The sequence below is a fragment of the Calypte anna genome, chromosome 21, assembly GCF_003957555.1.
Source record: "Calypte anna isolate BGI_N300 chromosome 21, bCalAnn1_v1.p, whole genome shotgun sequence".
NCBI classification, from domain to species: Eukaryota; Metazoa; Chordata; class Aves; order Apodiformes; family Trochilidae; genus Calypte; species Calypte anna.
In genome coordinates, this window is record NC_044266.1 from 4,483,682 (window position 1) to 4,507,868 (window position 24,187).

The 24,187-nt window shown below is 40.2% G+C and overlaps 1 protein-coding gene across 3 annotated transcripts in view; it reads left to right on the forward strand.

Moving 5' to 3' along the window:
* Positions 1-24,187, forward strand: part of CAPZB (capping actin protein of muscle Z-line subunit beta) — a 73,447-nt gene that overhangs the window by 32,541 nt on the left and 16,719 nt on the right. For all 3 annotated transcript variants that reach the window (XM_030463436.1, XM_030463437.1, XM_008503678.2), the window contains 2 exons: positions 8,315-8,436; positions 13,542-13,655. In XM_030463436.1, coding sequence (XP_030319296.1) covers positions 8,315-8,436; positions 13,542-13,655 — 236 coding nt within the window. The remainder of the gene's footprint in view (positions 1-8,314; positions 8,437-13,541; positions 13,656-24,187) is intronic.

Here is a 24,187-nt window from a genome sequence, read left to right on the forward strand (position 1 = left end):
AAAGAGCATATTGGTGTCAATAGGAGTAGGTAGAATGTATTCAGAACTGTACGTTACTGCCCCCAAGTGTTGGGCTGACAAGGGAAAGGGTCCAAACTTGAACATGAAGTGAAAGGATTGGTGGAAGAAGAGAACTTTTGGGTCACTGGCCCTTATCAGGCCAGACACTTTTCATTCATTAGTAAACCAGATTGTGGTTTGCCCTTTTCCCACATCTGTTGCTGCATTTTTCAGACTGCTGAGTCTTCAATTAGATTTCATTAGAGACCTTGTCAATCACAGGACTCCAGGAGTCCTGCCTGAAAAAAGCTGTGCGTGGTGCTGGTAATGTGCCTTGGCATGGAAAACTCTGGTTGGAATCCAGTTAGTCATTGTTTGCAAGTAGATTGCTCCAGAGGCTGTCAAAATGTACAAGACTTCTACATTTTTGCAAAAAGAAAAAAGAAGTTTAGTGTAGACAACCTGCCTTTTTTAGGACAACTGATTTAAATGAGAATAGGTTTCTATGGAAGCTGAAGCCTTATCTACCTGCTAGCCAAGTCTGTAGCAACTTCCATAAGAGGAGTGGTAAAGGTGATTGCACTGCTCCTGAATGGATTTGTAATGAGGATGTGCCAGGTGATGGGACTTGTAGCATTAATACAGATTTGATTTGTGTAGAATAAATACTGCATCACCTTGTTGCCTGACCCTGGCAGAAGTTGCTGCTGTTGATGTGTACTGTGCTTCTGATAGAAGTCAGGTGTGAGTGGCATCTGTTTTCATCACTTGCTGAAAGGAGAATATTTGGGGTATTTTCTGGATGGAAGTGTTTCTGAGTATTAGTTAAGAGAGAGATTTTGTTTTGGCTGCTGGAAATCACACTGAGTGACATGAAGTGAGGAAGCTGGTAGAGTATTGAAAGATCAGAACAATCTGAGAGGGTTGTCCTCTTGTTTCCTTTCTCTTGAGATAAGTTGTACAGTAAATCAGTCCACCAGTAATTTTAGCTGTGTTCTTCCCCAGAGAAACCTCAAAGAAGGCAGCAGCTTTCAGGTAGTGCTGCTTGGAAGAGCTTTTCTTGGCAGCGACACAGGGTGTAGGTGTAGCCTCCAGAAACCTTCTGGGGTTTTTTTGCAAGGCAGTTTCACTGCTGTGTCTTAGAGACACATCTCTGGGAAGAGTGGAAGATGGAAGTTGGGTTTATTGGGCCATGTGAAGCAAATTGAAGTCCTGTGACCAGATGGTATCTCTGCCTTTGACTTGAGTATTGAAGTTGTTGGTAGAAGTTGCCTCAACCTTAGTAGAAGTTAAAGCAGATTCCTTTTGCAAGTATAAGTTGCCTGCTGAGTATTTAATTTGGATGTTTGCCTGAGCATATATAATATATTAGATGTAAAATCTAGCTGACTCAGAAATTCAGATGGCTGCCATAAAGTGGGGACAGAGAATCATCCTTGCAAAACTGGCTCACAAAATGGGCACACAGACTCACCGGGGAGGGGTGCTCACAGCCACAGCTTTCTTCCATTCTTTTCCCAGTGAGATTGATACTCATCTAATATTCAATTTATTCCCAAAAGTGAAACCTTGAATCAAGTTATGTTGCCATGGAAGAATTAAAGCTAGAGTTCTTTAGAGATACAGCAGTCAGTAACTTTACTGATGTTTTTTCAAGGCTCTGTTTGCAATTAAAGATATGGGAAGTGATCATCTTTACTTTCTCATCACAGGAGAATGCTTAAACCTTTTTGGTAGAAAACGTTACTTTTTAAAGTCCCAGAGTGATGAATTAAAAAATGTATAAATATATTATCATTTATAAAATAAATGATTTGGAAATACTTGAACAGTATTCTGGACCTTGCTTCATGTAGCTATTGAGCCTCCAAACAAGTCTCAGATTTGCTTTCATGCTTTTAGTAACTGAAGATATATGAAGCTAGAGAATTTTTCCCCAGGAAAACTGCATTGCTCAGGCTGCACAGACCATAAAAAACATGAGAATGTGACTGGAGCTTTTTGTGTCTGGAGTCCAAGAGCCTGAGTAGTATGCTGTGTCAAGGAGAAAGATAAAATAATTGAATGCAGATGACCAGCTGAACATCTAGTGAAGTTGGAAGATGTTTTTTTTTAAAAAAAAAAAATTAAAAAAAATTGGACCAAGTGAAAATTTACAAAGAAAAGAGTGGAAGCAGAAGTGCATTGCCAGCCTCATGGTCTCAAAGCTGAGTTTTTGACCTGCTGTTCTTCCTGGATTTGTTGACCTGTGTGATAGGCTCTAAGCCACCAGCAGCCAGCCAGGTTTCTAATGCAAGGATTATTGGCTACAGAAAGGGGTGCTGGCTCTCTGAATAAATTTATGACTGTTTAGAGCCAGTTTTCCATTTGGTGAGGGAATGTAAGCAGGAGCTTTTCCAGTTAGAAAAGATTACCTTTGGATATCTTGATGGTAATTGGAGATAGCAAGTAATAAATGTAAATTGTTAATGTGATGCTTGGCATAGAGCTAGCAACTCCACTTACTTGCATGAGACTGTAGAAGTGAATTTCAGTTCTGGCTGAAGTCTGCCTTTTAATTTTCTTCCTTCCAGGTTCCTGCCACCGCTCTACTTGTATTAGAGACCATTAAAATGCATGTGTAAATATCTTTTTAAAGGAGTGTATGTGTGTCAATCACTCAGTGAGTTTGAATCCTGATTAGGCATAGATTTTAAACCTCTTTTCAAGATGATGGAAAGAAGTTAGGATATAGAAACATGGCTGGAGACACCATGCCTCTGCATATGCCTTAACTGTTGCTAGGTATCTCCAACACCAGCTGGATTTTTGACACAAATGGTGGAGACTTCCCAAGATATTGATATTCTGTGCTGGCTCATGGGACTTGTGACTGGTAATGAGATACAGAAGCCTTCACCTACAGGTCACTAGTCAAAGTCTAGGGCCTCTGTTGTGCCTGCCAGATGGCTAGCTTTTGTTTCTCTGGAAGCTACAGACTGCTGAATGGAGAAAAAGCCCCATTTTATCCAGTAGATCAGAGGAAAAATGCCAAGGAGCCTGTTTTAAGGATGATAGTCACCTTGCAGAGTATTTTAAATGAAGTCCCTCCAGCTGAATTGAAAAAAATCTGTAATTAACATAATTGCTAGCTATTAACATTTGTTTTTCTCCAGAAAAGCTGATTTGGTTTCATTTTATTTCTGCTAATTTTTGCAGTGCTGGAATTTCAGTGCAGATACTGCAAATCTGTTTCCAGTATTAATTACATCTGGTTTTGAGCACAGAAGTCCATCTAAGTGTCATTTCATAAACAAAGCTTGACAAATGTGTGGCTCGTGGACATCTGATGGATCAAATTAAGGTTTAGCAATGTGTGGATTTGTGGGAGTGGCTTTACTAGTGGTTTAAGGCCCAAGATGAGTGGAGCCAGGCTTCCTTCTTGAGTTTCCACAACATCCGTTGTGCAGTGTCTGTGTTCTGCAGGAACAGGAAATTCTGAGGCTGTGGAATGACTCAGAAAAATTATAATAATATTTTATTAGATGCTAGCTCAGAGTGGAGGAATCCAGGCTAAGTGGGGGGGTCGTGTGCCAAAATGGTTATTTTGCAAGAGTGCTGGTAACTTGTGTGGGCTCTTCTTTGCACTTGTGTGATGGCAGGCATTAGTTTTGTTCCTTCTGTAATGATGTAAAGTGGCCTTAAAACAGAAAAATCTTAAGTCTTAAGAGCTTATGTGCAATTAAAATAATTTATTTCCTGTTTGGATGTGGCTTTTAATTAAAAACTGCTCCAGTCACATGTGTATTCAGATACCTGCACGTTATAGGCACGAATTCAAAAGACAAATGGATCTGGATGCCTCCTTTGCTAATCTTTTGAAGCTTGCTTCATCTTCCCTCTGATTCTTTAAGGAAAAATGCATTTCATCCTGAATTTCACAGCATTTAGCATAGTTTTCCAATGTGTAAGGTTCCTGTGGAGGTCAGTACATGCTGACCTCTGAATAAACATGGAAAAGCACTGTTCCCAAGCATCCTGCCTCAAATAATATTGCTGTTTCAGTTGTAAACATGATTCATTTCAGTCAAGGCTTTAGAAAAAAACTACCTTAGTGTACTGGAGTGGCCAATAAGCTAAAATATTAACTGTCTTGAATGTGTAAGGTGCAGAATTTGATGCAATTCAGCCAGCAGGATCAAAGCAAGGGTGTGGGGAGTGCATGTAAGACAATAAGAGGTGAGGTACTGTTCTTGTTTCTTCTAAATTTCGAGATGCTTGTTTAATCATATTTTTAAAACATAATTCAGAAGCAATTGTTCAGTTGTTGATAAGTCCCTTTAACCAAAAACTGATCTGAGAAGAAATGGTGATTAGATTAGCTACTCCAAAAAGTGCACGGTTTTGACCTTGTCACAAGTGATTATTTGTCTTGATAGCAGAGCAGTTCACTTAATTAAAACACTGTTCACATACCTGGCTTTCTCTGATGGAGAATACTGTTACATAAGACAACAGAATCCTTGTTCAACACACAGGAGAGTATGCTGAACTCTCATTTCACTCGGTTTTTCTTTTCTCTGTACTACACATTCATTGTATATCTCCTTGGAAAAAAAAAAAAAACCCAGAAACACAGTGCCTTGTTGCATGGTATGTGCCTCTGAATGATGCTGCTGTTCAGTTCCAGGCTGAACAGCTGAGTCTGGACCCCCAGAGATTTGTCTTTTTTTTTTCTTTTCTAGTTTACTTTAAGGGTGGTCTCCCTCTATGACCATACAGACAGCCACCATAGTAGGTGATTGAGTGCTTATTTGTGGAAACATGGGTTCATTATGATCCAGAGTACTCTGGATCAGATTAAATTAATAATGGTCTTTAGCTAAAGATACAAGATTAAGATAGTATTCTACATTTAACCTTCCACTGCTTAGAGTGGGAAAAAACTTGTGTCAAAATAAAGATGGGAACACAGTCTTTGCTTATAAAATAATCCTCAGAACACTGATGTTTTCATCACAGTGACAATTATAGTGCAGTGATGAATGGAACAAAATCACTCTTTTGGCATTTCAGTATCTGGCCTGGGGATGGGTTAATTCTTGCATATCTAAATTTAAGCTTAAGTTCCATATCTAGTAACTATTGGAGGCACCTATGTGCATTTTGGCTTTCTAGTTAGCAAGAAACAAGCTGGAAAGAAAAGTTAACAGTGGAAATCCAGTTTCAGACTAAAAACTCAGAGGATCAGTTGGTTCCCTGTCTTTGGTATCATAAGATTTGAATGTTTTCTTGCTAAATATAAACTGTACTCTTCAGGAGTTGGAATGTGCCCAAAAGTCACTTTAGTGCTTTGGGAAGGTTCAATATTTGACATGGGGAAGAATTTAAGGAAAGAGACTTGCACAGTGAAAAGTATTTGCTCAGTGCTTGCACTGTAGCAGTTCTCTGAGCCTGCCTGTGCCAAGGCTGATAATAGCACATCTGAAAATGCAGATGAATCTAAATTCAGAAGGAATCAACTTTTCTTACGAACCTGCAGCCAACATGCTTAAAGCTGCAGCTTACCTTCTTCAGATGACTACATTTGCCTTGTAAGCAGCTTTGTAACATAAAGAGGAAGACCAGTATGTATAAATTCATTCTTAGAAAGGAAGTGCAGTAGCTGTTGAAAGCTGCTGTAATAAATGCTAGAAAAACTCTTTCTTTTGGAGTCAGAAGGTGTTAAGGGTTCCTTCCAGTCAATGTGAGATCATGCGTTCCCACAGAGCAATATGGTGGCAGCACACTGGGCATGTGTTGTTTTTAAAATAAAGTTGAATTTAAAGTTGTTTGTAGGGATTTTTATGAGGTTCTTAAATTCAGATGATGAGTAGGAGCATTTCTGCAGGGGGATTGACTCTGTCTTGAGTTTGGGTCTTCTTTAGGAAATGCACTGTATGTATATTTGAGTTTGAAGGCTTGTCCAGCAAGAGCTCTGGTGCTCCCTCACCACGTCTACCATAGGGCTTTTCCCAAACAAATTCAACAAAAACAGAGTCTGGGAAAAACACTGCTTTTCTCCCAGTGGTGTGTTCATCACTATTCCTCACTCTAAACACATGTCAGAGTGAGAAGTCTGTTCCTAAGTGCTTATCTCTCTGCTGCTGGGCAGCTGGCCATGGAGCAGCTGGGAGGAAGGAATATATTCATCTGATCTCTTAGGAGCAACATGGAGCAGAGCTCCTAATGATGAGGTGCTTTGGGTCCTGTTGGGAGTGCATCCGAAATGGAAGCAATCCTCTCAAGTTGCTCTCTGCCCAAAGAGTCAGCCTAAAATGAATAGCTAATGGAGAAGCAGAGGAAGAGACAAAGTGGAACCAGATGGGCTCATGGACACAGATACATCACTTCACTTCACTTGGGCCATGACACTGCTGATGGGTATCAACTCTGTGGAGTATGAGGTTCTCTTTTTTCAAAAGAAGTAAAGATTTTCTTAAAAGCTGCTTGATTCCAGTCCACTTTTATTTACTCAGTGAATAGGAAGTGGTTTGGATGATGCTTCAACCGCGTCTCCAAGCATCAAATGATGAACACCAATGCGAAGCATCCACTTTCTTGCCCTTCTCTTTGATCTGGACTCTTCAGTTATCACTTGTTACCACATTACAGTGTGTACAGACCAAAGAAAATAAACATTTCAGCTATTTCAGCACTGTCAGTAACTTAACAAACCATTTCTTGATATTCCTCTTATTTATTGGATGTTTACATGGTGTGGGATAGGTGTTGGGTCTCTTGCTAACCACATCTTATTTTGTACTTTGGCCTTTCTTGGTGTTTTAGTCTTTTGCAGTCATGTTGCTTTATATTTGTCCCTGCTTACTTTGACTTCATAGCCTCTGGTTTTAATTGGCTTGTACGTGGGATTAGGAATGTTTTTGTTTCATGGAGTTTGATCTCTTATGTCACATCTAGTGCATTAAAATAGTTTGTGCTTATGCTTTCAAGAGCAGCTGCCCTCCTAATTTATCTTTTCTCCTGTAGGCTTCTTTCTTTTGAAATCACACCAACCAGTTGATTAAATCAGTGGCTTGAAGAAAGCACATATCTGTATTTTCTTTAGTCCTCACTCCGTCCTTATTTCATTTCTTCTGAGTTGTGAATTCATTGCTTCATGATTGTTTTCTTTTTCCCCCTTAATTGCAATTTGTCTTCATGTGCTGAGCCAGGCTTTTGATCTCTTCAGTGCAGAATGAAATGCAGAGATTTCACATTGCTTGTATTTTATCTTTTGTATTAGCATGTTGTCACCAATATATTCAAGAACTTCCTAATTGTCTTATATTGTTCAGTTCCCAACTTTTTGTTGTAAAAGGGTGTTTTATTTGAGTCCCTTGCAGCACAATCTGGAAGGCTTTTCCCAAGGGAAATGTGCAATACTGTAATTGATTAATAAGAGCTCGAGGAGTGATGTGTTGATGGTCTCTCAGTTGGATCAGAGCACATTGCTACTCATGCCTGCAGGTGTCTACAGGAGAGATAGAGTTCCTGAAGAAAGCTGCTTGGATGGCCAAAGCCTGCACTATGGGAATATCAATACTGATAACAGGGCTGCCCTCAGCTCCAGAACAAGAGGAAATGGGATGGAAATGGCTTGATTTGCTTGTGCTTGTACTAGCTTCAGGCTGCAAAATGTCATCTTGTCTCCTTGCAGGACATCAAAGTCTCTCTGCTGTGTTCAAAGCAGATCTCCTAGGCTTTCTCCACATTCAGTGCAGGGAGGCAGCTGGGATTATGGATCCACTCAAAGCTACCTGTGGAGGAAGTGGATTTGATCCGTGCATGCACACAGACACATGCGTGGCTTTATTAGCCAACATGTTCATGTTTGGCCAGCTGCCTGGAAACTATTCTAAACTCTACCCAGAGTGGGAGCTTGTGAAAAATACACTCTAGCATATGGATGGCATATTCTTTTAGCAGCTCCCTCATTTCCACTCCATTATAAATATTTATCTTTATTCATTGGTCCTCAACAATCACTTTAATGGCTGTCTTTGGCAAGAAGCTAACATTGAGAATGTATATATTTAAGTGTTTTGGACCACACTGGTGGTTAGGTAATTAAATCTGAAATTATTGAAGGTGGGAGTGTAACACTGTGTTGTAACTTAAGTGCAGCTTGCTTTTGTAATTTTTATTTTTAAAGGCTTTCTGGCTTTAGGACAGATGTGGGCTCTTAATAATAATAAAGCTAAACCCTAAAGTTCTTAGGGATGCCAGTCTCTTTTTTAAACCTTAATGTTTTACCCTCTCTCCCCTCCCTGTTGTTTTTTTTCCAAACCATCAGGTCCCAAGCCTCTGTGAAGATCTCCTCTCCTCTGTTGATCAGCCATTGAAGATTGCACGAGATAAGGTGGTAGGAAAGGACTATCTATTGTGTGACTACAACAGAGATGGAGACTCATACAGGTGAGTTCAGCTCCAAAGCAAGGAACTTACTGGTTTACTTTGCAAATGAAAACAACATACAAGTGTTGCTGTCCTTTTTCCCTCTTATTCTTAGCCAAAAAAAAAGAAATGTAGCAACGTTAAACTTGGAAATGAAGCTGGGACTGTTTCAAATACTCTTGAGTAAGACGTTGGCTGTGGAAGTTGTTCTTAGTATTTCCTTATTGTGAGAGGACAAACATCTTCATCTCCAGACCAGTGTGGAGTGCTTCAGTGCCAAATAACGTGGTTGTATGGCTGCTGATCTGATGGCATTTGCAAGGCAGGGCTCCCCTCTCTGTCTCCAGAGCAAGCCGAGTTTTATCCTAGAAACCTCAGTGTTTTTGCCTCTTTGCTTTCCTGTGATTTGCAGTCATTCATTAAAGCCTAAAATGAGATGTTGTTCTCTTGTTAAAGGATTGCCTAACACATTTCTCTTTTCTGTAGTATAGTTATATCATAGCAAATTAAAGCCAGCCAGATCTCTAGAAGAAAGCACTGTGATGGCTTTGGCATGTGCTTAAACCATCTATTGTTGCAAAGTTGTAAAATCTTTGGAGTGGATAATAACAGAACAGAGATGATGCAAGCAGTCAATTGAAACAAAATGATCTGCTTCTCCAAAACAGGGTGGACTTGCCAGCTGGGGAAGGCTCTTTCACTCATGTTTTGGAAGGGATTGAGTCTGACTTTGGACATTCTGTGTCATTAGTTCTCTATGAACATCCTGGCCCAAAGAAAATTAATACTCCTCTACCAAAATAGCTCGTTTATTCTGAGGGCTGTAAACAAAACTGATGAAAATACTGGAATGATACAAGCTGTATGTAAATATAATGTGTTGAAGAGGAAAGGGCTGTGATACTGGAATGAGATGAGGAGTTTTCAGTGTTTTGGCTGCCCCTTTGAAAGTTGTCTGTCTTCTAATGTTTTTATTTTATACCTTAGGATGATTACTTTTTGAGATTCTCCCCCTCCCCTGCTTTTGGCATTGCCTGCCTTTTCTTAATGTCTGGTGACAGTGGCATAGTTCCAAATATTTTTTTCAGAATCACAAAGCTTATAGTCCAGAAACCTTAGTAAATATTGTATCACCTAGATTTTATTCTTTTCTCTTAATGAAGGGTGCTAGGCTGTTAAGTAATGACCACTATTCATCTTCTGTCCTGGGATAACAGCTCAGCCACTCTTTTTCTGGTTAGGATGTTGAGGGTCACATCTCTGGTTCTCCTTGCAGCTTCAGTGTAATAGCTTGCACTTTTAGTGCTAACAATTCAAAATTACCTATAGTTGGAATCTAGCTTTGCTTTGTGCAGATTCAAAGGAGTGTTTTACATTCATCTGGCCAGACTATTTCATTAATTCTATTTTAAAGTAGAATTCCATAAAATATTTTATTAATTTTTTTCTTTGGCTCAGGCCATCATTGCAGGAGCAAGTAAGCTTATAAGGATTTGAGATTAATTGGTTTCAATTGCTTTGAGCTGCAGGAAAGCAACCTACCTACACTGTCTGGAGATGATTTACATGGAGAACATGCTGAGATTCATTTTCTCCTAGAAACAGGAGGAGGAGACTGATAAAGGATGCAAAGTTTGCCAGTGCATCTGGATTGTGGCTGAGTGTAAATCTTAATGAGTTGGGTTTTGTTTGGGTTTTTTTATAAATTATTATTACCTGCTGCAGTGGGCCAAGAAATAAGAAGGTTTCTAGGATGAAGTGTTCATTTACATTCTTCAGGCTGCTAGTCTAACTTGAAAAAATTTTGTTCAACCTTCTACAAATGAGCCTGGTGTCTCTTAAAAACATTTGTGCCTTAAACTTGTGGTCCAAGTTGGTCATATCTATGTTAGCAGCTGTATGCCTTTAAATTGTTCTAAAATAGTATCTAGAATAGAACTTTATAGATTCTGCCCTCTGCAAGATGTGTTCGTGCTGCTGCAACCCCTCTGGCAGATGCAAGAGAAAGGATTAGATCCACTTGTGGGTTTTTCAAGAGTTACTGAAGTTGTGATGCGTTTCTTGCAGTCCTCTTGCACCTGGTTGAGGCTGTTGATGTGAGCATCTATCAGCAGGGGCACAGGAAACTTGAACAGGCACTTGTTAAACACTATGGTGACATGCTGCAGTAACTAATAGCACCTGCACCCCCTCTGTGTTTAATGCATGTGACAGTCCTTTCTTTAAGGTTAGTTTCAGGCTTGCCCATGAAATGAGCTCAGTCTTTTTCTGAAAAGATACTTAAATAGTTCCAAGGAAGGAGGAGGACTTAAGGTTTTTTAATCACTTGGAAATTTTCAGGACTTAAGTAATGGGGTTTCAGGAAAGATATTTCATTTGCTTGTGTGGAATAGGCATAATGTATTAATTGCTGGCATTAAAGAATGCTGTTCTTTAAGGCTTTTGATTCCAGCCTTCTGGACTGAAGTGATTGTTCCTTCTGGAATTGATTGGTCTCAGCCCTGTTCAGTGAAGTAAATTCTTTCCTTGAGCACAAAGCAGAAGCCTTTGAAAACCAAGCGACACTAACATGTGCATGTGTTAATCCCATTCTGTGCTTGTGTTCAGACACCGTTATTCATACCTCATAAAGTCTCAAGTTGTTACTGGGAAGTGGTTCTTACACTAATTTAATCAATTAGGCCAAAATCTAGGAAGAGTTTCCTGTGCTTTTAAAAGCTTTTGATATTTCCACCAAGATTTTTCAGAACAGCAGGCTTGATTTAGGGAGTCCCAAGCAACACTGTCCCTGCCTGCAACATGCTGCACCCCAGTTACTGCACACTTCAAACTACACAAGTTTTCTGCTGCTTGGAGAGGTTGCTAATTGCATTTCTTATAATACTAATCCAAAGATTTCAAAGCATTCTACAGACAGCTGAGCCTTGTACTACTTCGAGAGGAAAGATGGGGCTGGGTTCTCAGTCTTTCTCACTAGGAATCAACTTTATTGGGGTGGTTTTTTGAGTGGCTTTGCTTTTTGACTGGAAATTAGCTTTGAAAAAAAGCTGCTGGGGAATGTTTGGCCATTCAGGTGATAACTCCACCAGTTTTGTGGAGAAGATCCTAATTTTTTATGAAGATCCTAATGCTTAGCCCATCACAGTTGCCTTCTTTGTCATATTAAGGCAGATTTCATTTTCTCTGTGTCAAACAGACCAGAAGGTAGATTTTTGGAGTCTCTTTTGGATCTTCATATATAGGTAACTTTCAGTTTAGTCATATTACTCCACTGCTGCTTGTGGGAGCAGCTTTTTGTGCCTGTGTTCTTGCAGGCAGTCATGTGAGTGCTCCTGTAATAGCAAAGGTTTGTGGAGGATATCAAACAGCCATCGAATCCACATTGTGAAGGCAGAGCTTTTATTATTTTTTTCTTTCTTTTTTATAAAGGACCTCAAGGTCCTGACTTTGTCCATACATTTCCACTCTAAATATGTTTGATCACTATTAAATGGAATCCTTATGGAGTATTTAGTGCCAATGACACTGAAACCTATTAGCTGAAACAGAAAACATTCTCTTTTAGGGACATTAGAGGTCTGACTTTCAAAATCTAAGTGCTTCTCAGTCTGTGTTTCTTCAAATAGCCTCCATTTAAGTTTTTAAATGTGGAGTGAGTGCACTTCTACAAAAAAAAAATACAGGGTTGTGTTAAAAGAGGTATTCTTTTTAGGCAGGTCACTGCTGGCTCTGACTGAAATGGGTTAAAAATGTCACAGTCTCCTAAGCTAAAGGCTCTGTGTTACTCTGCTTCCCTTAAATCCCATTTCTCTAGCCTGCAAAAGGGTTCTAAAGTTTAATATTAAAGTATCTTCACCCTGGACTCTGCATGAGTTCTCTGCTCACGGAGTTCCTCATACACAGTGTTCCAAATTTACAGAAAACAGGTTAATTTTTTTTTTTCATCAGCCTTTTAAAATTTAGTAGAGAAAGAAAAAGTAGGTGCATCCTAATGAAAAATGCTGCTTAGGTAGCAATACACTTGTGCACTGCCTAGCAGACAAACCCTGACTTTGCTTTTGCAGACTGCATGATAGCAAGGTAAGTGTTCTCTCTGCCTGAATTTCCTTGGTGTCCTTTGGTTTTTGGTTTTATTTTAAAATGAGAGCAACCACCTGAAAAACATTGCTCCGGGTGGATGGGACATAATGATTTAGCTTTTCCTGGTGTCTCACCTTTTGAGTCAGATGTGGTAGAGAAGGAGTGAAGTGTTGTGAAAGCTCAAAGCTGGAGTGAAGCAGAGCCTGATCTTTGTGCTTTGCATTAAACAGATGTCCAAGCTAGCTGTCTTCCTGAGAAATGAGTAACAAATGGCTACTGAGGAAAAAGCCCTTATGTATGGACTGCATTAAGACCTGGTGTTAGTAGGCTGGAGCATTTAAAGAAGTGAGTAGGCAAAGGGCTGAGGCACCTTTCCTTAAACTAGCAGTGATATATGTAGGTTGGCTATTCACAGGGGAAATGAGGAGAATGCAGGTTTACAGAGTAGGAATTATAAAAATCTGAAGCAGATGGGCAAGGGCTTCTATTAATCTTTTAATATCAGGTCTTTCGTTAAGAACACAAAATTTTTCACACCTGCAGAAATCATAGAAAAACCTGCAGCTTTACAAGCCCCCATTAAATCCTTCAAACCATTCAGATGGTTTCCTAATGTTAAGCTAGAAGTGGAGTTTATTTCAAAGCAAAATTGTGGAGTAGAATTTGGACTTTAATGGCAGACAGCAGCGTTTGACTTAAACACTGATCAGATACCAAGTAAAGCTGCACGATCTTATTTCTTACCTGCATGAAAATACTATTTTTCAGTATCTAATGTGCAGCAGCTGGGGCCTCAATTTTCAATATTTAAGAAGGAAGAGATTTTAAACCCGAGCATGGTTATGTCAGTAGCAGCAACCTGAGGATGGGACATGTTCCCTAGGCAAGTTGTAACCTTTGAGGAGTCAGTGTCAGTGTTTGAAATGGCTGCTGAGGGTGAAGTTCCCAGGACCTCTTGGTTTTGGAAATTCAACATCTGTGGTCAGCCCCACCAATCCCAAACCTCTCAGGGTCTGTCTTAACTGTTTTCCTTGTCTCTTTGGCAGATCACCATGGAGTAACAAATATGATCCTCCCCTGGAAGACGGTGCCATGCCATCTGCTCGCCTGCGCAAGCTGGAGGTGGAAGCCAACAATGCCTTTGACCAGTACAGAGACTTGTATGTCAGTTCTACCCTACAGAGCCCTCCACTCTCTTTGTTTCCTTCAGCAGGCAGGCAGTACACACCGTGGGTCTAAAATGTGCTCACTAGCTGCCTCGGTGTGTCATACCATGTGTAGTAGAGGAACAAGCTGTTGCCCTGCTGTTGGGAAGTCCAACTACTGTGATTTCACAGCACAAAAAAAATGATCAGATTTGTCAGCTGAAGCTAAAGGCAGATTTTGAGGTGCTTTCCAGCCTCCCTCCCCCCTTTAACAGATAAATGGTCTTTATCCTGAAATGACCTGTGTTCTCTTTGATCTTGACTAAGTTCTTAAACCATCTGCTTTTTCCATTCCCTCAAGACTACTCTCTCAAACAATATATATATAGAGAGCAGCAACTTCCATGTCTTCCAGCAAAATACAGGCTCTAGTATGCTGAAATGCAGCAGTTGTGTGGAGATTGATGTACTGCTGCTGCAAGGCTCCTCCTCTGGTGCTTATTGTAGGCTCTGCCTTCTTAAGGAGATGTAAAGCAAAGCCATTAATGCAGCACATGTAAGGTAAATGTAGACTAGGCAGTGTTTTTTTAAAGCAGCAATGGGAAACTGTCTGTGTGACTTGTCAGTTGAACAGTTTTAAAGGTGGGACTGCACTGGTCTTCAATTTTGGTGTCCAGGGTCCTTGGATGTCCAGGGTCTCAAGGTGTGATCAGGTTTAGCTGTCTTCTTTATAGATTGTGGCCTTCTAAGCAGTGATGGGATGGAAATAGTAATGCTAAATCTACAAAGTAAGTGCGTGTTGCAGAGCAAAGTGGACTTAGAGCTTTGTCCTGTAACCAGATGCTTTCTTATTGGAGATGCCTGATGGCCATGGAAAAAGTGAACAAGCCTATTTGCTTTTTCATGTTGCCTGAAAATGGAGATAAAGCACATCCTTTGCTTTGGTTGATCATGTGTCACTGTATAATGGGAACCAAAGCTACTAAAAGTCACTTTTCTTGCTAGATTTTTTTATTTGTTTTAAGATGATGTAAGTGTAGCTTGTCCAAACATGTAATCTTCACACAATTGCTACAGGTATACAATTTTTACTTACTCATGTGTTATTTGCACAAATATCCAACGTCTCTTGGCAGTAAGAGTTTTTATTGGTATCTGAACTTATTAGAAGAGAGGAATTTTGCATATGCAGCAACACAAGGTCTGCAATTGCTCCCCAGGTGCAGGACAGACCAGAAGCAATAAGGTTGTTTTTTTTTATATACACTAAGATGAAAATGAGTAGGTTTGTGGCACCAAGCTTGTCCTTTTAAATCCCTCTCTGATGGGATGACCATGAAGTCACAGCTGGGGACAATAACTCCTTTAAGAAGGTTTTATTTGCAGGAAAGAAAGCGTGGGATGGGGTGAATCTGCAGAACCCTGTTCAGCATGTGGTACAAAAGTGGCCTTAATATATTGTATGGAAGTAAAAGGTGAGATTGTATCAAATTTCATCTTTGTTTGTCAACCCCAGTTTTATAGGCAATACATTGTTAGAGGGGATGCAGGAGGGATTTCTGACAAAGCCTTCATTCTCATGTCATCAGCCAGAAATGACAGGCATTATGACTCGCAGTGTAGTCAGACTAGATAAGTGCATCTGTCAGCACAAGATGCTTTGAAGCACGTTACGATCTGAAAAATGTGTCAGAAAACAAAAAAAGAGAAGAGAGACTTACATTTGGCTGAGGGCTGTAAAAACAGTGGCATTTTTTGGAAAGAATTTACAAAGTTAGGGGGAAAAAAATCATTTGAAGAGTTCCTCGTGCTTGAAATGGGAAATGACTTGTACTTAAAAGAGATTTGGATAAAAACATACTTTTGTTCTAGTAGTTGGACTCTAGAATTTCTTTAACAGGACAATTGGATTTGGTATTTTGACAGGAGAAGCTTAATTTTTACTTGGAGATTGGATGGGATAAGAAAATGAGGGGGGGGAGGAGTATAACAAGTGCCAGCTTTTCTCACTGCTGTGCTTGCTGGTGTTGCCAGTGTATTAGGTTGGGAATAACTGGAACAATTACCAGCAGAGCAGCTGCTGAAGCCATGTGGGAGTCTGAAGCATGGGGAAGGTTGTAGCAGGAACAAGATGGCAATTGCAGTGGTGTAATTTCCGTGGTCTGCTAGAGGTGGAAACTAATATTGCATACCTAGAAGTAAGTCTGAGTCCTGTGATGTTGATTAAAGGTGCCTGGAGCACTGAAAAAGGAGCACTCAGTGCATCGATTCCAGGACAAAGTTATCAGTACCATTTCTAGAGCCAGGGAAAACAGCAGTTTTCCAGCATTGTGAAATACTTCACAATTTTTTTCACAATACTTCACAAGGTTTGTTTGAAAGAGGTGTTGTATTAATCAAAATTAAGTAGCATGCTGGCAGTCTTTCAGTACTGTATCTTTTGTGGAAATTATGGCTTCCCTTACATGGGAAGATTTATTCCAGGTCCCCTTCCAGTAATGCTGTTCATTTTTTAGGCAAGTGTAGAAAAAAGTTGCTATACTTAACCTGCAGAGGCTTCCATTATCTCTGTTTTCTCTGATGGGGTTGTGTGAACAAACAGACAGTTCATAGGTGGCAGAAATCTAATTGTTACTCCACATTACAAAGTCTTCCTTTAAAAATGCAAGCTGAAAGACAGTGGCTGTTGCTTTCAGCTTTCCCTGCAGATAGAGAGGATGGAAATGATGCTGAGAGAAGCCTCTGACACACACAGAGTCCCTGAAGAAGCTGTTCTGTCCCCTTCTCTGCAGGGTAGAGAATGTTTTTGAACCTCCAACTCTTACCACAGCTATGCTGTGTTTTTATAGTAGAGGAGTAACAGTTAATACAGAAATAATCTTGTGTAAGCAGTCATTCACAGAGAACACCAAGCTCCAGTGTGCTTGGCTTTCCTGGGCTGTTAGACATTTTATTCCTATAGTGAGGGTTTCTGGTAGGTTTTTCAAAGCAGTTTGTGGCTGTTTCCAGCCTTGCTGGGCTAAACTGCTAGATCTTGTGCTGGGAGTCATCTAGTTAGTATGGACTGCCAGGAAAGATGTGTCTTAATACCTTGTCAGTGCTTGTTGCTGAGATGGTGCTCTGCATGGTGCTCACCTCACTGCCCACCTTTAAGATAGTTTATAATGGTGCTTTCAGTGGGTAGTGGAAGAGGAAGATGTATCCTTACCATAGAAAAATAAGTACCTGTGAGAGGATTTGTGATTCCCATCCTGCTCTCAGTGTGCAGTCCAAGTTTCTTCTGGATTATGTCCCATTGTACTTTTACGCACATCAAGTTGATGATAGCTCAGAGTTCATCTCAGGCGTCTCCGAAGACTTCAGATGGTTTCATTTTTTCCTTGGGTCAGTCCCATTTGGCCCACATACCGCTCCCCTTTAGATTTGTGTTCTAATCAGGTGTAGTAAGTATCCACCTACAGTTAGTGAGTCATTCACCCTTTCCCAAGTGGGGTTGGCACCTGCTGACGTGGGTGTTCTGAAGAAAACAGCCTGTGCAGCCTTTGTTAACAATCAGAGTGAAATAATCCACTCAGATTTGCTTGCTGGTGACTAATCTTAAACTTGAGTTCTGTCCCAAAAAGTTTCTTGGCTGGCACACTAAGTGACTGCAATAGACTCTGAAGAAGTTTAGAGAAGTCTTGTTGAATTTCATGAAGTTGTTTCAAGTTGTGAAAGTTTGAAGAAAAATTTTACTGAATCTTCAGTGCGTCCTAACCAGTGCTGAGTTGTTCCCTCTAGGTGTCTGTTTCAATGCAAGCCACCTCTAAGTATCTCTAGGGTTGCCCACCTTTTATTTCTGGAGGTGTGTTTGTGTCTCTTTGGGTTTAAGACGAATCATTGTAGGTTTTCATTCCCTCTCTGTATATGTTAAACAAGCAGCAGATTTCTTGGTTATCTGTTTTACCAAAATGCATGTCACTTGCCCAAAAAACAACTGTTTAATTTTGATCTCCTGCTGCCAGGTTCAGCTCAGACACTGCCTGAAGCTAATGCCCTGGTATGTTTGTGTTCAGAGGGTTATTATTCCCAGATGGAGCTCTAATATCTTACACCATTCAGTTAGAGCCTTCTCTCCACTTCCAATATCATGCAGATAATTTCTCCAAACACATGGTTGTAATTTATTGCCCTTTGCTTGATGTGTGTGTGTGATTGATTGAAATCAAAGCATAATGAGGACCAGGGCATCTGGATAAATCTATTTTAGATTCTGTGCTCTGGTGCTTTGGCTTGGAGATAATCAGTCCTTTAATTAAGTAATCTAATCACCCTTTGTTGTCTGGAAGAAACAGTTTCTGAAGTGATTAAATAGACCTCCCTGAGGAAGGATGCTGCTCATCTGAATATTTCTACAAATAGGATGAGATTTGGCAACTTTGGACTGGTTTAGTAAGCTGACATACATTCAGAAAGCTATCCTTTTCCTTTACCTCTTTTTCTCCTTGGGTTTACTTAGATTTCTTGGTACTTCTGGGTTTTAGCAGCTATAAAAAAAATTGTATATGTTTATTTTCATCTTTCTCCTCTTGAAAAATATTTTTATTGATTAAGGTTTCCAATTCTCTCAGCAGAGTAAGCCATGAAACCTTTTGAACTTCTGCTTCTCTCTGTGTTTTCATACTGTTCCATTTTCAATCTGTTACATGAACGCTCTGGACAAGGAATTCGGTAGGAGCGGAAGGAGGTCTGGGAGAGGATTGACCTCTAAAACGTCTTCATTGTGTGTAATCCTCTTATTATTGAATTTTGCATTGGAGCCTATTCTGAAATGGAATTAGCCACTCACATTTTGTGCTAGCAGTGCTGGGGATGGTACCCCTGACCACCAAGCATTTGCAGTGCTCTTTGCAGCCTTAGTGCAGAATCCATCACCGTTCTCTTTCCCGCTTGAGGAGAAAAGGCTGCAGAAACTTCTGGTGTGCATGTACTAGAGAGCTTGAAGAGGCTGCTGGTCAGGTACAGGAGTGAGGTTCCAGTATCAGACAAGCTTACCCTTTGATTTTTAGAGTGCTCAAAGCTGACATTTTTCCCCTCAGTGTGTTTAATCCCATTGAACAGCATCACTTCTCTCAGTTTCTGAGATGTCTCGTTTTGACTTTGGGGTTCTTTGTCACTGGGCTCTTGTGTCATTGTCTCTGCTACCAAGGATGTTCAAATGTCCTGTAAGCTGATGGATAGCTTTCTGCTTTTCTAGCTGTTTTTACCTTTTTTCATAACGAATTATGGATTGCATACTGGAACCACCTCTGTTAACAGCTTTTATCCACTCAATACAAAAAAATAGCAGACTTCTGTTAGTGCTGCCTGTAGACTTAAACTCTTTCAGAGTGCTGCTGTAGTTGTCATCTAATTTTTCCTTCCCTGCCTTTGAATATACTGTTCCCTGTATAGGAGGTCCTCTTAGGAAAGTTTTCCTCTCCAACTTTCAAAATACTCTGTAAGCTTTGTAGCAAAGTGCTGTATTTATCTCTTGGAATTTGATGGATTTTCTGCTTGGAATGGCGTCGATTCCTCTAAGTAAATAAAAGGAGGGCAGCTGATGTAAGCAGTGTTTATTAGTGTTTTTGGTTTTCCACAGCCTGGCAGTGCTCATGCCAGTAGGTGTGCACTGGGGGAGCAGTTGCTGAGCTTCTCTGCCTGCAGTGCAACTTTCAACTCACAAAGTGGTTTAGGCAGCTGTGAGCTCTTTTATATAAGCGTTCTGTCTGTGTTTAGATGTAAACCTAGTTTGCCTAAACTTAAAAGAAAAAGTCTGGGAACCTTTGAAGTGACTTTGCCATTAGCTCACTGTTCCTCATTAATGGTTACTAGCCCTTTGTGATGGCTTTCTCTTGGGCATGATAGTTACTGTGGTTTTCACAGCAAGAGCCTTGCAGATTAAATCCAGATGCATTTGTTATGCATCCCAGCACTAAGGAAACCTGACTTTCCATCTCACTGCTGGCTAGGGTTTTGCACAATAGGGTGTGACATCAGGATTATGTCATCTATGAGATTCTTGCCTCCGGGTTAGACTGATAAGTACAAGATGAAGTCTCCCAAGACAGACCTAAACTGCCAAGATGCTCACTGCTTTAATGTTCATGTGCTTTTCAAATTAAAACCATGATGTTTACCCAAGGAAATTGTTTAGCTGTAAGAGTAAATAGTGCAGTGTTGGGGTCCCTTCTTTAACTTGCCCACAGGCAGCTAGCTCAGAACTCAAAACAGAACAAACACTGAAGTTGTTCATATATATTACACAGATCAGAGCAAACTTTAAGAGAAGCAAGGAAAAAATTAAGCATACAGTTGTGCTGTGCAAACTAAATCAGTTGCTTTTCATCCGATTCTTTTTTCTTTGAGTGCTTAATTTTGGACCAGCTCTGGGCAGACTGCATTCTTGTCTTCTGAATCTGAAATACTCAGCAGACGAGGAGGTGTTCCCCTGGGTTCCCACGGTTCTCTGTGATTACATAAAATCTGAACACTGGAGAGGGACAGCTTGTATTAGGAGGTCAGCACTGATGATGCAGCACTGTCTCTGAAGGTTTTAAATCCCTAGGACAAAATCACATGCTTTCAAAACTTGACCAAGGCTAAATTTTAAAATATTACTTTATTCTGGTACAGGTTTTTTGAATTGATGAATAACTGATAGCTGTGCTTGCTCTTAAAGAAATCTACCTTGTGCTCTCACAAAAACATGGTGTTTTAATGATGGAAAACTGAAGACAGAGTAGCTTCACAAACAATAATCATCCTCTAGCCTATCTGATCTATGCCTAGTTGAAGAAAGAAGTAAATCACACACAAAATATGTAGTCTTTGGCAAGATGAATACACACCATGGAAGACTTCTGCTGTCTTTTCCCCTCCTACCCATATTTGAGTTATAGCTGGCAGAGTCTGAAATGTGTCAGACTGTGGGTGGATGAAGCATTGGGCTGTTTCTGGTCCAAGGGATGGGTAGAGATGTAAGATTTGTAAGGTTTCTAAGCACTGGATGCTTCCTGGTTATTAATGAACCGGTGAGGCTTTAAAGTGTTACAAAGTGACCCATTGTCTTGCTTATTAGGTGGCTAATGAAACTGTTTCCAGGTGACCTCTTAAAAGGGATTTGGTCATTGGTTCCCATCTGCCAAGAGCAATTGGATGGTAAGGAAAATGTGAGCAGTGTGGTTTTGGGTTTGTTTTTGTTGGGTTTTTTGTGGGTTTTTTGGAGGTTTGGGTTTTTGGTGTTTTTTTGGTGTTTTTTTTTTTGGGGGGGGGTGTGTTTTTTGTTTTGTGGGTTTTTTGTTTGGGTTTTTGTTTGTTTTGGGGTTTTGGCTTTTTTTGTTGTTTTTTATTGGTTTTTTGGTTTTTTTTAATAATGAAAGGTACTACAAGCACAAAATGGGAGGCTCTGGGAGATTTTTTAGCCTTCAGGATCCCATTGTTTGGATACCATTTTCCTTTCTCACAAAGTTCTTGCACTTCACAACTCTGCTTCCCAGTTTGAGTCACCCCACCATGCTCCAGATGCGTGCTTTTAAGTACAACTGGCACTGAAGTTACACATACCTAGCTCAATTGGTATGTTTGCTCCAGGGATTTTTGCACCTGTGTATGCTGGAAAGAATGTCTGTAAAATACCTGTGCAGAGTCCACAAGAATACTTTGGGCTGTGTTCATAAACTGTGGTGGAAAACAGCTGGTCTGTATACACAATATTTTACCACCTTCATTGTAAGTATTTATGTAACATTCTGTAAGTGTTATGCAGTTGCCCTCCTAGGACCACAGAAGGTGGGAGAGGGGAATTATAAATGATCTGAACTTATGGCAGGGGGAGAAGTGTTATATCCTGGTTAGTTCCTGACCAACCTGTCCCTTTTATTAAGGAAGAGGCTCATGTGCCTCATTACTAGAAAGTGGGAGGGAGAACACAGGCAAGAAAATTATTTAGTGACAACTCTGATATCTTGATGTTGTCCTGAAGACTTTTGTTGGTTTTTTTTTTCCCCCCCTCACTTGAGCTGTGAGATTGCAGAGAGTTTGCATGAACATCCTAGCAGTGTTTTGAGTGTGGTGGAGGGTGGATTACTGAAAATTGCCACTTCCTTCATATTTCTCTTGCCATTTATGTGCTGGTTTGAAATGACAGGGTGCAAGCAGCAGGGAAGGACTCGGTGAAAATTGTGCCAAGTCACTTGCCACTACAGTCATCTGTTTAAGTTCTAGTTGAAGAGTTTGCCTCCTCACCTAATCTTTAGGCAATGTTTTTGCGTTGCTGTTAGACACAGCTTCTCAGGTTGCCATTTTAGTCATTGTTACTCTTGTAAAAACACTTGTAGCTGAATGCTCGATATTTTCCTTTGGGGTAGATTTTTCTAAAGGACAGGTTTCTTGGAAGTCTGTGGATCTAAACATATGGAGATGTTTCCTTTTCTATGCTGGATTCCTATAGCTGAAGAAATAGCTATGCAACCTTTAGGGAAAAGAAAATATATTTTGCTGCTTTAAATGAGCCAATTTGAAACACTGTGCAACTCTTTTTTTGAAGGTTTCTATCGCCAGTCTGAGGTACCAGGTACTGGTGCTTTGGTGTCAGGGTTTTGTGGCTGAGTGCTGTGAGAGCCATAAGCCAGAGACATGGGGTGGGGTTTTGTCTCTGTCTCTCAGTTACGCTCTGGAAAATACTGGAGTGTTTTTATGGTTGAGTGATTTGGTTCTGAAATGTAACTGGAAGTCATACGTGTTTTTATTGCTGTGTGGTAAACTCCTTTTCTTAGCATAGGGTCCAGCATTCATTTGCAAGGCTTGTGAGGAGCAGAATGCTATCAGGAAAGTTATGGTGCCTTTTCTGATCTGTCCTTTAGTGATAAAACAGAGTGGTTATTCTGCCCTCCTCTCTTAGGGTCTATGCTGGAAACTGGGGGATTTCCTCCCCTATCCTATCCCTCTTGAAGTTCAGGCTTTGTTCTGGCCACAGTCTTTCCATTTCATGGGTACAGCTCGAGTTCCTTAAACAAGTTTCCATCCTGTGTCTCCACCCGCTTAAACTTCAAACACTTCATAAAGCTTTGAATCACTTTTAGCTTAAATATTTTCTTCTATTCTTGCATTTGCAAAGTAGGTCATTCTTAAGTGTGACATTTTTTTTGTAGAAAACAGATTTTTCCAGGAGTCCTGCGGTTGATGAGTAATGGACATAAAACTGCAGTGTTTGATCAGGAGATTAAAATGAGAATTGATTCTGAATGAAATGCTATTCTGAATTTTATAGAAAGGATGAATGGTTCTGTTGAGCCTTATGCTTTTTGTCATTTTCCTGGGCAGCTTTATGAGAAGTGATTTTACCAGATATGGAAGAACACTGGCTGACCTTGGAAAGGACAGGGGTGTGGCTTGGACAAGATCCTCTCCTCACTTTGGGAGAGGACTCCAGGTTCTGAAGACAGGTTGACTTTTATGGCCACTGTTGTGTGGGACAAAGATCTGCCACAAGCAGGGGGTAGCAAGAACAGGTGACAAAGAAAATGATATTCAGCCAGGAGCTACCTATTGCTTTTAAAGTGTTTCACTGCTACTGCTGACTCAACTTTGAGCCTGTCCTCTGGTTTACCCACCCATTTCTTAAACAGAGAAGATACCAGCTCATGCTTTCCAGGAACCTTTTCCAAGCAGATTACCTCTCCTCCTTGGATTTTAATAAGTGCTGGTTTTTAATATGTGGTGAAGGGGTTTCTTGGAATTATTCCAGCCTTGCAACAAATCCAAGTTGATGAATATAGATTTAAATTCCTACCAATCTGTCTGTCATCCAGTTTTCTACTATGTAGCAGCCAATTAACCCATAGCACTTCTTTACATTTTTCTTGAAGAAAACAGGTTTCAAGGAGTGTGCCCCTCTTCAAATGTGTCTTTTCCTGGCTTTTAGGTACTCTTCAGAAACCCCACTTCAGTACATTTCAGTTGCTGTGTGAGGAAGGTGAAAACTAATGTAGTGATCAATGAGGTGTATTTTCTCCCCATGAAGGAGGAGTGAATTTTTAAGTCATATATTGCTGAAGCACTGAGGAGGCTGTGGTTAATCTGTATCCCAGTGTGCCTTGGATTCATAACAGCTCAGTCACTGGCATTGTTGTTGAAGTCTCAAGATACTGGATCTGGCTATGGCAGAGCAACTTTATTGAAATAGTATGTTGGTATTTAAAACAATATTAATACTATATTTGATTCATTAAATATATAAAGGCAAGTTAAAATGTTTCCATGTGTGCTCTGTTAGTTCTGGCGGGGTGGTTCTTCAGATGGTTTTATGTGGTTTCAGACAACATTTTAGCACATTCTTAAAATACCCACAAAAGCCTTTATGTAAAATCTCATAAAGGTGAACCACATAAAAATTATTTTTTCCTTTTCCATATCATTAGGATCAAAGTACAGTAGGTAAGAATAAATTTCCAAACCCCTTGTTTTAGTCCCTCTCTTAATTAATATTTCATGCTGGTAGCAAGCTTATAAAATAGGTAATGGGGAAA